Source organism: Zalophus californianus, chromosome 5, assembly GCF_009762305.2.
Source record: "Zalophus californianus isolate mZalCal1 chromosome 5, mZalCal1.pri.v2, whole genome shotgun sequence".
Classification (NCBI taxonomy): Eukaryota; Metazoa; Chordata; class Mammalia; order Carnivora; family Otariidae; genus Zalophus; species Zalophus californianus.
This window is the reverse complement of record NC_045599.1, coordinates 106,392,452-106,407,471: the sequence shown is the minus strand read 5'-3', so window position 1 is coordinate 106,407,471 and position 15,020 is coordinate 106,392,452. Positions and strand designations below refer to the sequence as shown.

General features: G+C 40.6%; 1 protein-coding gene across 1 annotated transcript in view; it reads right to left on the bottom strand.

Moving 5' to 3' along the window:
• TIMD4 (T cell immunoglobulin and mucin domain containing 4) overlaps positions 1–9,676 on the bottom strand; it is a 32,599-nt gene extending 22,923 nt beyond the window's left edge. The window contains exons 1-3 of the mRNA XM_027607069.1: positions 9,573–9,676; positions 4,380–4,718; positions 1,968–2,222 (exon numbers count right to left, since the gene is read on the bottom strand). Coding sequence (XP_027462870.1) covers positions 1,968–2,222; positions 4,380–4,718; positions 9,573–9,630 — 652 coding nt within the window. The 5' untranslated portion in view covers positions 9,631–9,676. The remainder of the gene's footprint in view (positions 1–1,967; positions 2,223–4,379; positions 4,719–9,572) is intronic.
• Between the last annotated feature and the right edge of the window lie 5,344 nt (positions 9,677–15,020).

The following is a 15,020-nucleotide window of genomic DNA, read 5'->3' as shown; positions in this document are numbered from 1 at the left end:
ATGCCTTATTTTTAGGGTATTCTCTGCCCTTTGGCTCTAGTAAAGAAGGCTTGAGGGATAGATGAAAGGTCACATGAATGAAAGAATTCTCCCTCTACTACAGAAAGCTAGTGAGTCAAGTGAGAACATCCCTCAAGGGGATCTACAAAGATCATTGTGCTTGGAATTAGGCCGAGACAGCTAAGCACTAGCTCGCCTAGAATGGAAAGGCAAATATTCCAGAGATGTGCTACCATGAAGAATTGCTCAAACAAATCAAGGTCAGTCCCAATTTCTCCCTGCCTACCTCCCTTTCTCTCTCAAAGCCACAAGAATGAATGAGCCACAAATGCTGTCCAATTTGTCCTAGGTGGGGCTCATGGCACACAGAACCCAAAAGTCATCTCTAATCATCTAATTCAACAACACTTTACTGTCCTCAATGTAGGAAATGAGGAAAAGAAAAAGAAAGCAAGTGTCCACATATCTTTGGATATAAGTAAGGTAGTGTTTCCAGAAGTCACCTCAGTGCTTCTCTCAGGATCACTGGAGAGAAAGAAAGTTTCTGACTCTGGAAGAGAAAAAAATTCAATAAAAGGGAGCAAAAAATAAGTGTTTGTGCTGAGTGGTGGGATTCAGGGCTATTTTTATAGTTGTCTTTGTGCTTTTTTATATATTTCAGGTTTTCTTCAAGGATTGCAAGTAATTTTTAGGATCAAGGGGAGTAAAATACAAATGTTATATTTTAGGATGATTATTTTAAAGGCCAAAAGAATAAAAAATACATACAAAAATTGACTGGGTTATGGTTCATGGACTTTAGGTGACTACTCAGAATATAACAGAATTAGCCAATTCAATATTGTCAGGCTATTTAAACTATCGAGGCCTTACTGAGGCAGCTGAGACACCGAAGAAAGGCTTCACGCTATCTCTTAATGATTTTCCAATATTCTTACATCAGAATCAGAGGTTGAAACATGGTGGGAGCTTTGGTAAGCCCCGTTAAGTAATGGAGCTAGTAACTCAGTGAGGTTACAAGATGCAGGATCAAAAAGGATTGGGGGGAGGGGGGAGGAAAGGAACAGAATGGAAGGGAGGGAGGGAGGGAAGAAAAAAAGGAAGAAGAAATAAGGGTAGAACTAGTTCATCATCAAGGACTATTTTAAGACATCTAGAGGCCTTTCCTCAATGCCTAGGCAGAGACTTAACCCCTGGCAGACTGAAACTGGATTCTGACCCCGGGTGACATTTCCTGGTTCTTCAATAAATATCTCTAAGATTCCTGGAAGGTCAACTGGAGAACCAAAAAAAAAAAAAAAAAAACTGACTTTAAAAAAAAATAGGGGAAAAAAGAAATGATAAAACAGAGAAAAGGAACAGGTTAGTGAAACCACATCCTCACTGACACCCCCACACACAAACACATGCACACACACAGTTATAAACTGAATTATATTCCCCAAAATTCATATGTTGAAATCCTAACCCCCAATACCTGAGAATGTGGCCATATTTGGAGAAAGAGGTAATTAAGGTAAAATGAGGTTATATGGATGGGCCCTAATTCGATATGAGTGGTGTTCTTTAAGAAGATAAGTTTAGGTCACACACGTTCACAGAGGGAAGACCATGTGAAAACACAGGGAGAAGGTGATCATCTTAAGCCAAAGAAACAGTCCCCAGAAGAAATCAACCCTACTGACACCTTTATCTCAGACTTCTAGCATCCAGAACTGTGAGAAAATAGATTTCTGTTGTTGTTTAAGTCCCCCAGTCTGTGGCATTTGTTATGACAGTCCTAGCAAACCAGTACACACACACACACACACACACACACACACACACACACACACACACACACACACACACTGAAACCGAAGAGCAAGTCTCTGGACTGCCCCATTCAGTAAAAAGAACCCTGTTTCAAGGGACCCAAGATACATCTGACTGGCAGAAGGGAAAGAATGGCCAAATGTACCACGTACCTGCAGTGAGGGTGGGCCCTTCCATGGAAAGCTCAGTGGTTGGAAGCACTGTGGTGGCTTCAAAAAGAAAGGTTGATGTTGCTGGAGGGTATGTCATTGCCACTGTTGTGAGGGCAGTGGTGGTTCTTGTCTGAAGTCGTGTTCTGGTTGTAAGCTCAGGTATAGTCATAGCTGTTGTTGGAAGCACAGCTGTGGCTGTCGTCAGAGCAGTGGTGGTGGTTGGGAGACGCGTTGTTGATTGCCTGGTTGCTGGGGCTGTAACCAATGGAAGATATGTCTGGTACCAAGCAGAGACGGAGGAAAAGGGAAAGCATACAAATATATGTGGGATCTGTCCATTTCTCTCCATTTCTGCTGCCTCACCTGGTCCACTGACCTGGACCACTGTAATGCCCATGGAAGTTGGGTTTCTTACCTCTACTCTTGGCCTTTCTGATCTGTTCTTCACACATTAGTTAAAATAATCTTTTTAAATGACAAATAATTATGTCAGTCCCCTGCTTAAAACTTTTTACTGGGTCCTCCGTGCCCTTGCGATAAAGGACCCAATCCCCAACCTTGGCCCACAAAACTCTATCTGATCTGGCTCTTTCTTTACCATCTCATGTCTCCACTCTACTCTTCTTGCTTTTCCCCAGCCCTGTGACCTTTCTTCATCTCTCTGAACAGTGACCTCACACTGGAGGGACTTCATACCTGTTGCTTCCTAGCCTCTCCCTTCATTAGGCTGACTCCTACTGAGCCCTCTTGTTGCAGCTAAAAGGACACCCATGTTTGGCAATCGCAATTAGGTTTCTTGGTTTTGCACTTTACCTTGGTTTTCATACTTTACCTTCACAGCATTTATTGCATTTTGTAACTGCACATTTTATCTGATGATTATGGTTTAACACCTGTTTCTCCCACGAAACTGTAAGCTCCATGAGGGGAAATCTGGTATTTACTTTGTTCTCTGCTACAAATCTTATACCTACCCCAGTGTTGGGCACATAGTAGGTTTCCAAAAACATTGCATCAATGAGCAAATGAACAATTGCATCAAAAGTGAGCCCAAACATAAAATTTCAGTCAAGCAAGATGAAGCTCTAGGACTCTGCTGTACAACATCATACCTGTAGTTAACAATAATATATTATACACTTGAAAATTTGCTGACTTAGAACTCATCTTAGACGTTCTTTCCACAATAAAATAAAATTAAAATCTAAAAAAAGTGCGCCCGAAGTACGCAACGTGGGGTGAGAATATAGTCTCTTTCAGATATTAAAGATAAGATTATGCCAACACCACTCACCCCTAACATTTGAATTTGGGTTCATCAGCCACTGTTATTCTATATGTGCTACCCTCTCTTAAATATGACAAATTTCAATTAACTCTAACAGATTCCAGTGAGCTTAGAAATGACCCATAGCTATTGAGTTCAACAAGTATTTTATAAAATAATAGCTGGTTATACCAGGCTTGAAAAGAGAAGGCTTGGATTGCATCATTTAACTTCAATAAAACTTCAATAAATCAGAAAAATACTTCTCTATCACAAAGGCACTTTTCGAGAAAAATACACTAATGTGTATGAAAGTTCTCTAATGAGAAGATCCATATAAATTATTCTCAAAGTTTAGAGTGCATTGGAGTCACCTGAGAATCTTGTTAAGTATGTGGCTATAAGCATATGACCTTGCCTCCCAAGATGCCTACCCAGTGAGGAACAAAGCACAAGAATCTTCCATCTTTGATGCAGGTTGAACACAGAGCTTACTCTGAGAGGCTCCATTCCAAACAAGCAGAAAGCTGATTACTGTTAGCATAATTCAACCATAGGCTGCCTTCCATGCAGCTCAAATCTTTAAGAGTTGCACCCTATTCCAATTTCATCAAAAGCAACTAATAGTAACAGAAGGAAAGGCCACCTAAAAACTGTTATGACTGTCTCCAAATCTCACACCCTTTCCCCTCTGCTGGAAGTCACAAACTATTGGCTGATGGACTGAAGCTGACCCATGGACATATTTTATTTTGTTTACATGGTAGTTCTTTTTTTAATCTTTGCCAACATGCAAAAATCAATGTCATGCCCATAAAAATTGGGAGATCCGAAAGCACTGCACATAAATTTCTGCAAAGTGGCAATCTCCTAGATAAGAATCAGATGCCCTCTGCACATTGACCCTGCAATTCCCTGCTTGTTTTCTCCATATACCCTCCACTCATTCATTTCTCAGGTTTTCTTGGCCCCCATGGGCATTTGCTCCATCCTGTGGCTCCTCTAGCCATAGAGACACAGCTTAGATTTAATCTGCCCACTCATGCTTAAGCACCTACAGCCTCCCCAAAACCACCCACTGAATCCATTCCCCATTAACTGTTAGATCCCTCCTTCCACAGACACAAGCCCCTTCATGCACGCACCTCTCCTCAACTGCAGGCGAATGTTCTTCTTCACATCATTGAACCAGCCAGGGACCTCTATGCGGCAGCAGTACATACTGCTGTCACCTTCATTGGTGTTGAAGATGGTCAACGAGACATTGCCTCTCCAGATACTGCCCTGAAGATCATATTTTGGTGACTTCCTGGACAATACCCTCATCCCATTGGTGTGGAGAAGCTCCTCGCTGCATTTGGATTTAGGACACTCACCCTTGCCCCAGCACATGCTGTTCCTGCTGTGAGACCAGGATGAGTACTTACAGGGCAAAGTCACCGTCTGACCCAAATACGCTCTCACAGTCTCTGGTGCAGGTGAAGCTGTGAGGAAAGATGAGAAAAATAGACTGTGTGGTTCTAAAATCTCTCAAGTATGCTACACAGTGTTTGTGTAGAACAATGCTTCCAGGATGATGAAAAGAGTTATAGTGTATATCTTTTTAGCCTAATTCTGATGTGCCCTTAGCTGTTGCTGAGTCCCTAACTCCACACCCTTTTGTCCCCTAACGGGAGACAGTTGACCCGCATGAGTGTCTGAGTGTCTGAACTCGTCTCCACAACAAGACGTTTTGGCTGATTTAAAAACTCTGATCTTGGGGCACCTGAGTGGCTCAGTTGGTTAAGCATCTGCCTTCGGTCAGGTCATGATCCCAGCCCGCATCAGGCTGTCTGCTCAGCTTCTCCCTCTCCCTCTGCCCCTCCTCCCTGCTCGTGCTCTCTCTCTCTCTCATTCTCTATCATATAAATAAATAAAATCTTTTTAAAAAATAAAATAAATAAAAATACCATTCAATAAACAAAATATTGATCTTGAGTACCATTCAATAAACAAAAAAATTCTCCAGTGAAAAGGCCAACTCTTTAATCCAATTCCACTAACTCATATGAGCAGATCCCAAACCAGCACTCTACCCACTGTATCTCAATAAGCAGTGAGCATGTACTACAGACCCAAATGCCTCAAATGGGACTCCCTCCGCCCTCCAACCCAGAGAATGCTATTGTAGTAACATAGGCTGTTGAACTACATTCTATTTTCCTTCTCTTCTTTCAGTACTGGATACAGAAATTAATTGCTCTGGACCATTTATTTGTTGTTAGAGAATATGAAGTTAGGTGGAGTATGAAAACATTTTTAATGTTAGAACTGGAAGGGACCACAGGAATTAGATAGAGTGGCAGCTGTGACATACAGAAATGCTGGAAGCTTAGTCCTACCAAATTAGCTGTGTGAGATGGGAGGTATCACTATTTCTAAAATGAAGTAGTCATCTTTGCCAGCTTTGGCTGCTCATCAGCATGACCTGGGGAGCTTGTTAAAAATGGAAATTGTATTGTCCAACCCTGAACCAGAATCTCTGAGGCCAAGACCCATGGAAGAAATATGCAATAAGCAAATTCTCCAAGTCATTCTGATGTCGCTTGCTACTCACAGTGTTTGAGGACCACTAGACAAGCTCTTCTAAGATAACTTCCATCTCTGAGAATCTGAAACATTTTCACTGCTGCAAATATCAAGCCCACTGGTTTAACAGAGTATCAGCAATTGTTCTAATTCCCCACCCCCCAAAAAAAGCTATTGAAGACAGGCTGAAGCTCCAGATCATCAGGATTCCATCCTGCTCCCACTGGGGTACATAGATCCTGCTTATTGTTTTCTCCAATGTAACTTCCTGTGAGACTCTCCATTCACTAATTTTGTGGACCCATTTGGCTCAGTTGTATAAGACATGGCCAGCAGTACCAGGTTCCTCTCTGACTCAGGTGTCAGGAATGTCCACATATCCCTCTCTAGAAGAAGGTGAGCACAAACCCTAAGAGTCACCAAATTCAGACCAGCCTGGAGCCTTTCCTGAAATCACAGTTTCTTCATTTTGTTGTAGTAGAAATGTTTCAATGATCGTAAATGCTCTGGAAGTCTCTTTTGCCCACCATGAAACAAGGAAAAATAAATAAATAAGAAATTCATTGTCATCACATTTACCTATATTAGCAACACAGAACTTATGCTCCTAAAACTAGTAACTCCTACAATATGCGCTTGTCCTATATTTGGAAGATTAATAACAAATATGTGTAGGAATTATTTCTGCTGGAAATTGGACAGTTTATTTTTCCAGTATCATTGTATAGAAGGAGGCATCCTACCACTCAGGAGGAAAAGACCAGATAGGGGCGCCTGGGTGGCTCAGTCGTTAAGCATCTGCCTTCGGCTCAGATCATAATCCCAGGGTCCTGGGATCGAGCTCCTCATCGGGCTCCCTAATGGGCAGGAAGCCTACTTCTCCCTCTCCCACTCTCCCTGCTTATGTTCCCTGTCTCACTGTGTCTCTGTCAAATAAATAAATAAAATCTTAAAAAAAAAAAGAAAGAAAGAAAAGACCAGATAGAAAAATTGACAGCAGACAAAACAGACATAGATGAGGAAATGTGAGCAGCCGGCAAATTTCACCTGGAAAACAGGCAAAATTTTAGAATGCCGATGATATTAAGGTTGGCCAGACAGGGACTTAGGAAATGACATAGACTACTGGAGTATACTGGAATAAAGTAGGAGGTTAATTGGTAAGCCATACTGTGGGGCAATCTGGCAGTTTCCATTAATACTGAACATGCGTGTATCCAAGCTAAGTCTTAGCAATTTCGTGTTTTGTTATGCACCCTAGAAAAACACACATGCAAAGGAAACCTATTTGTAAATGTTTGCTGCAGCTTTCATGTATATGTGAATGAAATGAACAATGTGTGCATGGGGAATGGCAAAACTATGGCATACGCATTCCAAGGAATCATGAATGAATCATTCATTCCCTGTAACGATTCCAAGGTTAGTAAAAGTAGAGTGATCTATATCAGTTGACATGAAAACTCCAAGCCCTATTAATATATGAAAAGGGCAAATTCATAACAATACATAAAATATAAAAGCATCTGTTAACATAAATAAAACAGTTTGCATTTTTTTTTTTTTTTGTGGGCACAGACAAATGAAGGTAAATACATAGAAAAGTGTCTGGTGGGATATACAACTAACTCATTGTACCAGTCACCTCCATGATCAGAGAAAAGGAACTGGGGCTGGAAGTAGTAGTCAAAGGGATTTTAGCTTTATAATGGCTATTATTTTTTCACCAAGGGTGTTTCTATATCACTGATCTAATTAAAAATTAATATTAAAAAAAGGAAGCAGGCAATTTGGTGCAGCAGAAAAACACCCATTAGGCTTATGTTGTAAACCTCATTCTGCCAGTTACTGCTTTTGTGTTCTTGGAGGAAAGCCACAATAATCCTGACCTCATTATCATCAAAAGACAAAGGAGATATATAATACGTGCTTCAGGAATAGTTCTGAGGTTCACATGAAATCAAGTATCAAATACCACATAAAATTAATAAAGTACAGGTACAAGTAACCAAGCATTTCAGAATTTAGAAATACGATGAGAAACTGTTCCTTGCTGTTATAAAAATATCTTGGAGTACAGGAATCATTGGCATCAGGTCAATTCCCCTCTTTGGAAATTACCCAGGATGGTAGGTGCAATGAAGGTTCTGGTGCCCGCTGGTTTCCTTCTCCAGCTGGTGACCTCAAGAAAGGTCCTTTACCAACCTGGGTTTCAGTTTCACCATTTACAGAATAAAGGGTTTCATCCCACATCTTATTTTTTTTCTAAAGATTTTATTTGTTATTTATTTGAAAGAGAGAGAGAGCACGCACACAAGCAGGGGGAGGAGGGGCAGAGGGAGAAGGACAAGCAGGCTCCTCCTGACACAGGGCTAGATCCCATGACCCTGGGTCGAAGGCAGGTGCTTAACTGACTGAGCCACCCAGGCGCCCCTCATTCCACATCTTTTAAGAGCGTCACCAGCCCTGATTGATCTTTGGTAATTCTGAGCAGTCACTCTCTTCTGAATTGGTCATTTTAGAAAAGGCACAAATGAACAGCACCAACAGACCATTCTCCAGGTGCAGCTTCCTTCAAGTAGGATTAGAGAAGGCCACACAATCAGTGTCCAGCCAGTGGCAGGGAATGTGGACCTAGACTCCAGCAACCTTCAGCATAATAAAACCTCCATACTTCAACGTACTCAGGACAAGATAAAGACCAGTGAAGACACAGATAAAGAAAGTGACAGGGACGCCTTCATTCTGTGAACTCCTACAGAGTCTGGGGAGAGAGGCAGTTAAATGATCAGTTACTACAGGGAAATAAGTTCGCTGATGAATGACTCCATAGGAGATAGGAACTCAGAGCAGAAACACCTAAACCACTCCAGAGGTTCTGGGTGCTCAGGAAAAGTAACACTTGGGTGGAGACCTAAGAATGCATATAGTTTCAGAGGAAAGAAAGGCAGAAAAAGGTCAGCATGACAAAGTTTTGAAGGTAAGAGAGAACACATTTGTTTTCCTTGGAATGTGGGTGTTTTCTCATGTAGCATATTGGAAAGATCATGTGCAAATAACTATAAACTTTTAAAAGTGCTAGGGACATTAGAGACTATCTAGTTCTAGAATCATGGATTGTTCAAACTGGTCTTACCAAAGTCCCTCATTTCATACATAGAAGAGCCAGAGCAATTTCAACAGGTTCCTAATGTTAATGGTTAGTGACTGAGACACAACTGCAGCTCAGTGTAGAGCATTTTGCCCTATGCTGCCAGGATGCAGAAGTCTAAGCTGGCCCAAATTGAGTGTGTACATCTGCATCATCCAAAACCTGGAAACAATGCATAGAAAAGAAACCTCACCTTGAAGCCTCATCCCCAGCAACATAAAACAAACAAAAAGCAAACTATAACTCCTGAAAATCAAGAGGAAAAAATAAGAATTATAAGAGCACTTGTAGAACAAATTCCCCAGGCTCCAACTGTGCTAATAACACCTGCAGATGAAATTCCTTTTCCGCATTTCATCTGACCCCTTATTTTGTGTTTCTTCTTAAATGGTCATTTCTGATATGAACACAAATTATCCCATCCTAAAACTCCAAAACCAGTCATAGGATAAAATCCTGTGTAACAAGGAAGGGGAGAGACCCTACAAAGAAGGAAGCCTGGAAGGAAGGAGGAATGAAGCAGGCTTCTGCTCTACCGAGGCTGAATCAGCCATGAGAATCCATCACAGGATGCCAAGCTATCCAGGGACTCCTGCATGGAAGGATTCAGAACACTTACTCAGAGAAAGCCGCCCAAGCTCAATCAGCAGCCAGAGAATAAAAGGCCCTTTGGACATTTTGATGGTTGGCAGGCCCCAGGAGTCTGTCTGTCTGTCCAAAGCCCATTTCTTATACTCCAGCGAATGCTGACAGGGCAGGACCTTTTAGTTTCATTTCTCTTTCTGCCTCATAATCTTCCCTTTCCCCCCTCCTGAATGGTCTCCCTTAATCTGGGAGTATGATAAAATGTGCTGAGCACTTTTCTCCTGGCCACCAGCATATGTACAAATGTGTACATGGATAGTGAGGTTGCACCTGTATTCCTTTGTCCATGCATATCAAGGAATTTCTACCTGTGTGTTAGTATCCATGCATGTGCTTGTGTGTATGTGCATGTGGGAGCTGTGCTTGAGCTACGGTCCTCCTGGCCACTGTGCAGCTCAGAATAAAATGCAATGAAGTCTCCTCACTGGCAGCTGTTTACACATAGAATCCTCATAGGGGCCAAAGGAAAGTTAGCCTAGAATTTGCCTCTGCTCCATTTATCTGATTCACCTGGTTCTCCATTACCCAGATCTTTGGTTCCTTTACCCCATGGAAAAAGAAAAGCAGGACTGCAATCAACCATCACATAAGCCAAAATCACCATTAGAGTTTACTAGACAAGGAAAGAAGAATTCAATAGAAGAAGCATACTGTGGCCATTACGGGATGGGCTCAGGTATTAAAGAAACCCAAGGTCAGGACCCAATTCTACCACTTTTTAAGTGAAGCCACTTGATAGAGAAGAGCATAAAAAATAATTCACGAACCAGATTACAAGGCTTGACTCTACAGATACAATGATCTATCCAAGACCACAGAACCAGTTAGAGAAGGAAACAAATCAACCGGATGTGTTTTCTAAAATAGACTTAGGGGCACCTGGATGACTCAGTCGGTTAGGCGACCAACTCCTGCTCTCAGTTCAGGTCTTGATCTCAGGGTTGTGAGTTCAAGCCCCATGCTGGGCTCCATGATGGGCCTGGAGCCTACTTAGAAATTAATTAATTAATTAATTAGACTTAGATCATCATCATTGGTTATTGAATCCTTAGTTATATACCAGGCACTCTGCTACATGATACAGATGTATTATTTAATTCTCACAACCATAAGAAATAGATAATATTTTTTCCCATTTAACACATGAGGAAATTGAGGCTTAAGGAAGCTACATAAATGACATTGACAGCTAAGAAGGTGTGAAAACAGGACTCAAGCCCAAGTCTCCCTGATCCCAAAGTCCATGCCCCTAATCACTACACCCTCCTTTGACCTGTGATCCTTAGGGTAATACAGCCATGAGACCACCCACATAAGTGGCCGGCCAGATCCCACCCAGCCCCAGAGAAGGAATTTAAGGATTCACAAATGCTCTAGATTTAAAAAAAAAAAAAATCCTCATTTGATTGTAACCCACTAAACGAGCCTCAGACATTCAACATTGCTCACAGTAAAAGTATTGGTGAAAATACAAATATCGGATAAGACTCTGGACTCAGAGAAGCCAGAAAAACAAGGGGAAGGGATGAAAATAGAGGGGCTCAGAGAAAACCATCCCATTGAATACCCATTGAATTGTGGAATCCTCTTCCTAGGGAACTGGGGGGTTTAATCTCTGGATAAACTGAATGGCCCTAATAAAACACTTACAGATATTGATATTTAGGTATCCCCCAACAATATCAACACAATTGTCCTTCAATAAAGTTACCAGTGCATGAGCCTCAGTCTTGTATGCAGCACTCCTAATTAGTTTTTAGTGTGTCACTTTAAATACAAATAGAAAAACCAAGGATCTGAGACATGTGGGGAAAGTCTTCAGGATGAAAAAGATGACAACATCCAAGATGACTTTTTCCACTCACACGTATAGCAAATTGATAGGATGACAAGAAGGCCTAGGAGCTGGACAGGCAACCCTTTCTCTCCACATGGCCTTTCCTCAAGGCATCTTGGGCTTCCTTACAGTATGGCTGTCTCAAAGTAAATGAATTTCTTACATAGTATTTGGCTTTCTCAAAAATGATTGTTCCAACAGGCTCAGGAAGAACCTGCAAAGGTTATGACCTAAACCTACATGTGATTCAGTATCATTTCTACTGCATTCTGTTGGTCAAAAAGTAAGTTATAAGGCCATCCCAGATTCAAGTAGAGGGAACAATACAAGGGTGTGAATACCAGGAAGTTCATTGGAGATGAAGGGGAAGCATCTTTGCAGACTAGTTACCACATCAAGCAAACCAGGTTGGAGCAGAAGGGCAGAGGGATAAAGTTTGGGGTGGCGGTGATAAATGTAACTGGTAGATAGTCTCATGCATTTGGGCATTTAAAAAATAGATTCAATAGGTCTTTGACAGAAAATAGTTGAATCATTTGGGATGAATTTTGATAAACGCTTGGAAAATTAAGAAAAGGAAAACGAGACAATTATTACAATGATGAAAGATAAAGTATTATAAAAGAAAGAATATGTAATTATAGTACATTTGCTCAATGTGAAAGATAGTTATATGGTCATGGTAATGTAAACTCTAGCTACTAGTTTAACACAAAACTGTGATATGAATACATTGGGAAGATGGGCAGAGAGGAAGCGGAGGAGGGGTGCAAGAAAACCAAACCCTACTCACCCTTAGAGGAGGTCAATAGATGGTGACGAGAGTGATCAATCACACAATAACAGTATAAGCACATTATTTGTAATATGGAAGGGAAAAAAACAGAAAAAACAACTCAGAAGAGTTTACATTTTATGGGAAAGAATACGAAAGGAATTGACTATTTTTTCAGTTATGCCTTTTAGAATAATTTTACTTTTAAAAATGTACATATTGAGCACTCCTACCACCCAGATATTAGTTTCTAAATACCACTCTCCAATAGAAGGAACCAGGGCTCTTTGGGGAAATGGCTGATTCCAGGACTAGGGCAACAAATACTTCAAATGAATCTGGAGCATCTTATACTAGAAAGTATGAAAATGCTGAATAAATAGATAGATTGATGACAATAGATAATAGATAGAGAGATAGATGATAGTTGTTAGATGATAAATAGATGATAGATAGATGATAGATAGATAGATGATAGATAGATATAGTTGTTAGATGATAAATAGATGATAGATAGATAGATAGATGATAGATAGATAATAGATAGATAGATAGATAGATAGATAGATAGATAGATAGATAGAACCCACAATGGTGCAATTGTTAATGGGACACCGGAAACAACTAAAAGAGCTCTCAATGACCAAAGCTGGAACAACCTGAGCAACAAAATAAACTAGTACTGGATTATAACCCAAAGTATAAAATAGATGTCTATACTGATATAGTGATTGAATCAATAAATAAGTGAGGGAGAAGAGACTAATCTGTCCAAAAGAATTCCAAATAATTTATGTAGAGACTTACCCTTAAAGGGAAGGTGGAGCATAACTCCCACTCCTTAAATGTGGGCTGGACACAGTGACTTTCTTCCAAAACATCCAGCAAAGACAGAGAGAACAAAGACTACATTTAGAGTGGAGAGATCTGGCAAACGCTACCTCGGGCACGTGATCAAGGTCAGCATCAAGAGATAAGTCACGTCGATGGTTTCACCCTTGATATGTGGTGTAAATGGCACTTTACCTCTGTGGTAAAGTCTTCCTCCCAAGAAATATAATCCTAGTATAATCATGAGAAAAACATCAAACACAACCAAACTGAGGCACATTCTACAAAATATTTGACAAATACTTCTCAAAAGCATCACAATCATATAAAACAAGGAAAGTCTAAAAAAATGTGAACAGCTCAGAGGAACCTAAGGAGAGGTGACAACCAAATGTAATGTGGTATCCTAGATAGGCTCCTGGAAGGGAAAAAGATAGGCTCCTTGAAGGTGGAAGAAGAGAATCAAGGACACTTTTTAAATACAGACCTCAAGGACAATGGAGAGGGTTGGGATGTCATGGAAAGAATTTCAGGCAGAGTAAAGAGAGTGTAAAATCTCAGTGGTGGTAACAGTGAGGTATTTTAGACTAACCAAAGAATTTCAGCTTCACAGTCTTTATTATAGTATTTAAAAGTAAATGTGGAACTAGGGTGCCTGGAGGACTCAGTCAGTTAAGCATTCGACTCTAGATTTCTCACAACCATCTCAGGGTTGTGAGATTGAGCCCAAAGTGGTGAAAACAAAGGAAATTTTGAACTTTGTTTAATAATAATGTATTAATATTGGTTTATTAATTATTACAAATATACCTTTTCCACAGTGTAAGATGTTAACAATAGGGGAAACTGGGTGTAGGGTGTATGGGAACTCTCTATTCTAGCTTCATGATTTTTCTGTAAATCTAAAGCTATTCTAAAACAAAGATTTTCCTAGTGCACATATTCTTTTATTTTAGAAGTGCAAATGTTAATTTAGTACCTGGAAGGGGTCACACACTGGAAAGAGAGACTGAGACTAAGTTTGGTTACCTTCTCTTCCTAAGTTAAGGTCCCTGGACAGTCTTTAGGGAATTCACAAACATCCTAATATTGGATGCTCAATTTGTATTACTGTATTAAAGCATATTATTCTTTTTTTTAAAGATTTTATTTATTTATTTGAGAGAGAGAATGAGAGATAGAAAGCACGAGAGGGAAGAGGGTCAGAGGGAGAAGCAGACTCCCTGCCGAGCAGGGAGCCCGATGTGGGACTCGATCCCGGGACTCCAGGATCATGACCTGAGCCGAAGGCAGTCGCTTAACCAACTGAGCCACCCAGATGCCCCTAAAGCATATTATTCTTGAGAGACGGCCATAGCAGTTTTTGGTAATTCATGTCTTTGCCACCTTCCTCTGCATATGGAGGTTTGTGTCTGGAGAGTCAGTCCTCCCTCATTCTCAGTAAGGGCAGTTTAGATGGCATTGATTTCATTCATGGCCTATGCTGTTTGATCAAGGATGAACAGTTGATCCAAATAAAGTCAAGGATACATAATCTTGACACATTTCCTGGACTTTTGAAAGGTAGGAACACTCCCGATTTTCCACAGATTTTTCAGCTGTGAGGATATGAGCCTGAATCCAAAGATATCCATTATGTCACCAATGGGTGAAGACTGCCTGATGAGAGAACCAATCAGGCAGAAGGTAAGTGGAGAAATAGAGAATCCTAGGTGCTTGACAAAGTTTGAACCCCTGAAACAAGACACATCAATGCGCCAATAAATTTCCTTTTGAGCTTAAACCAATTTGTGTGGGGTCTTCAGTCATTTGGAATCAAAAGACCCCATGTTCTTAAACCTAGAAAGACTTCTATATAGTGGTAATTCAGCTGAATGACTAAAGTTTTTCCAATATATAAGAGTTTACACAATTATCTGGCCCAGGTATCTGCTTCACAAAACACCTCCTTCACCCTAACTTTCAATCATTCAGCAAGT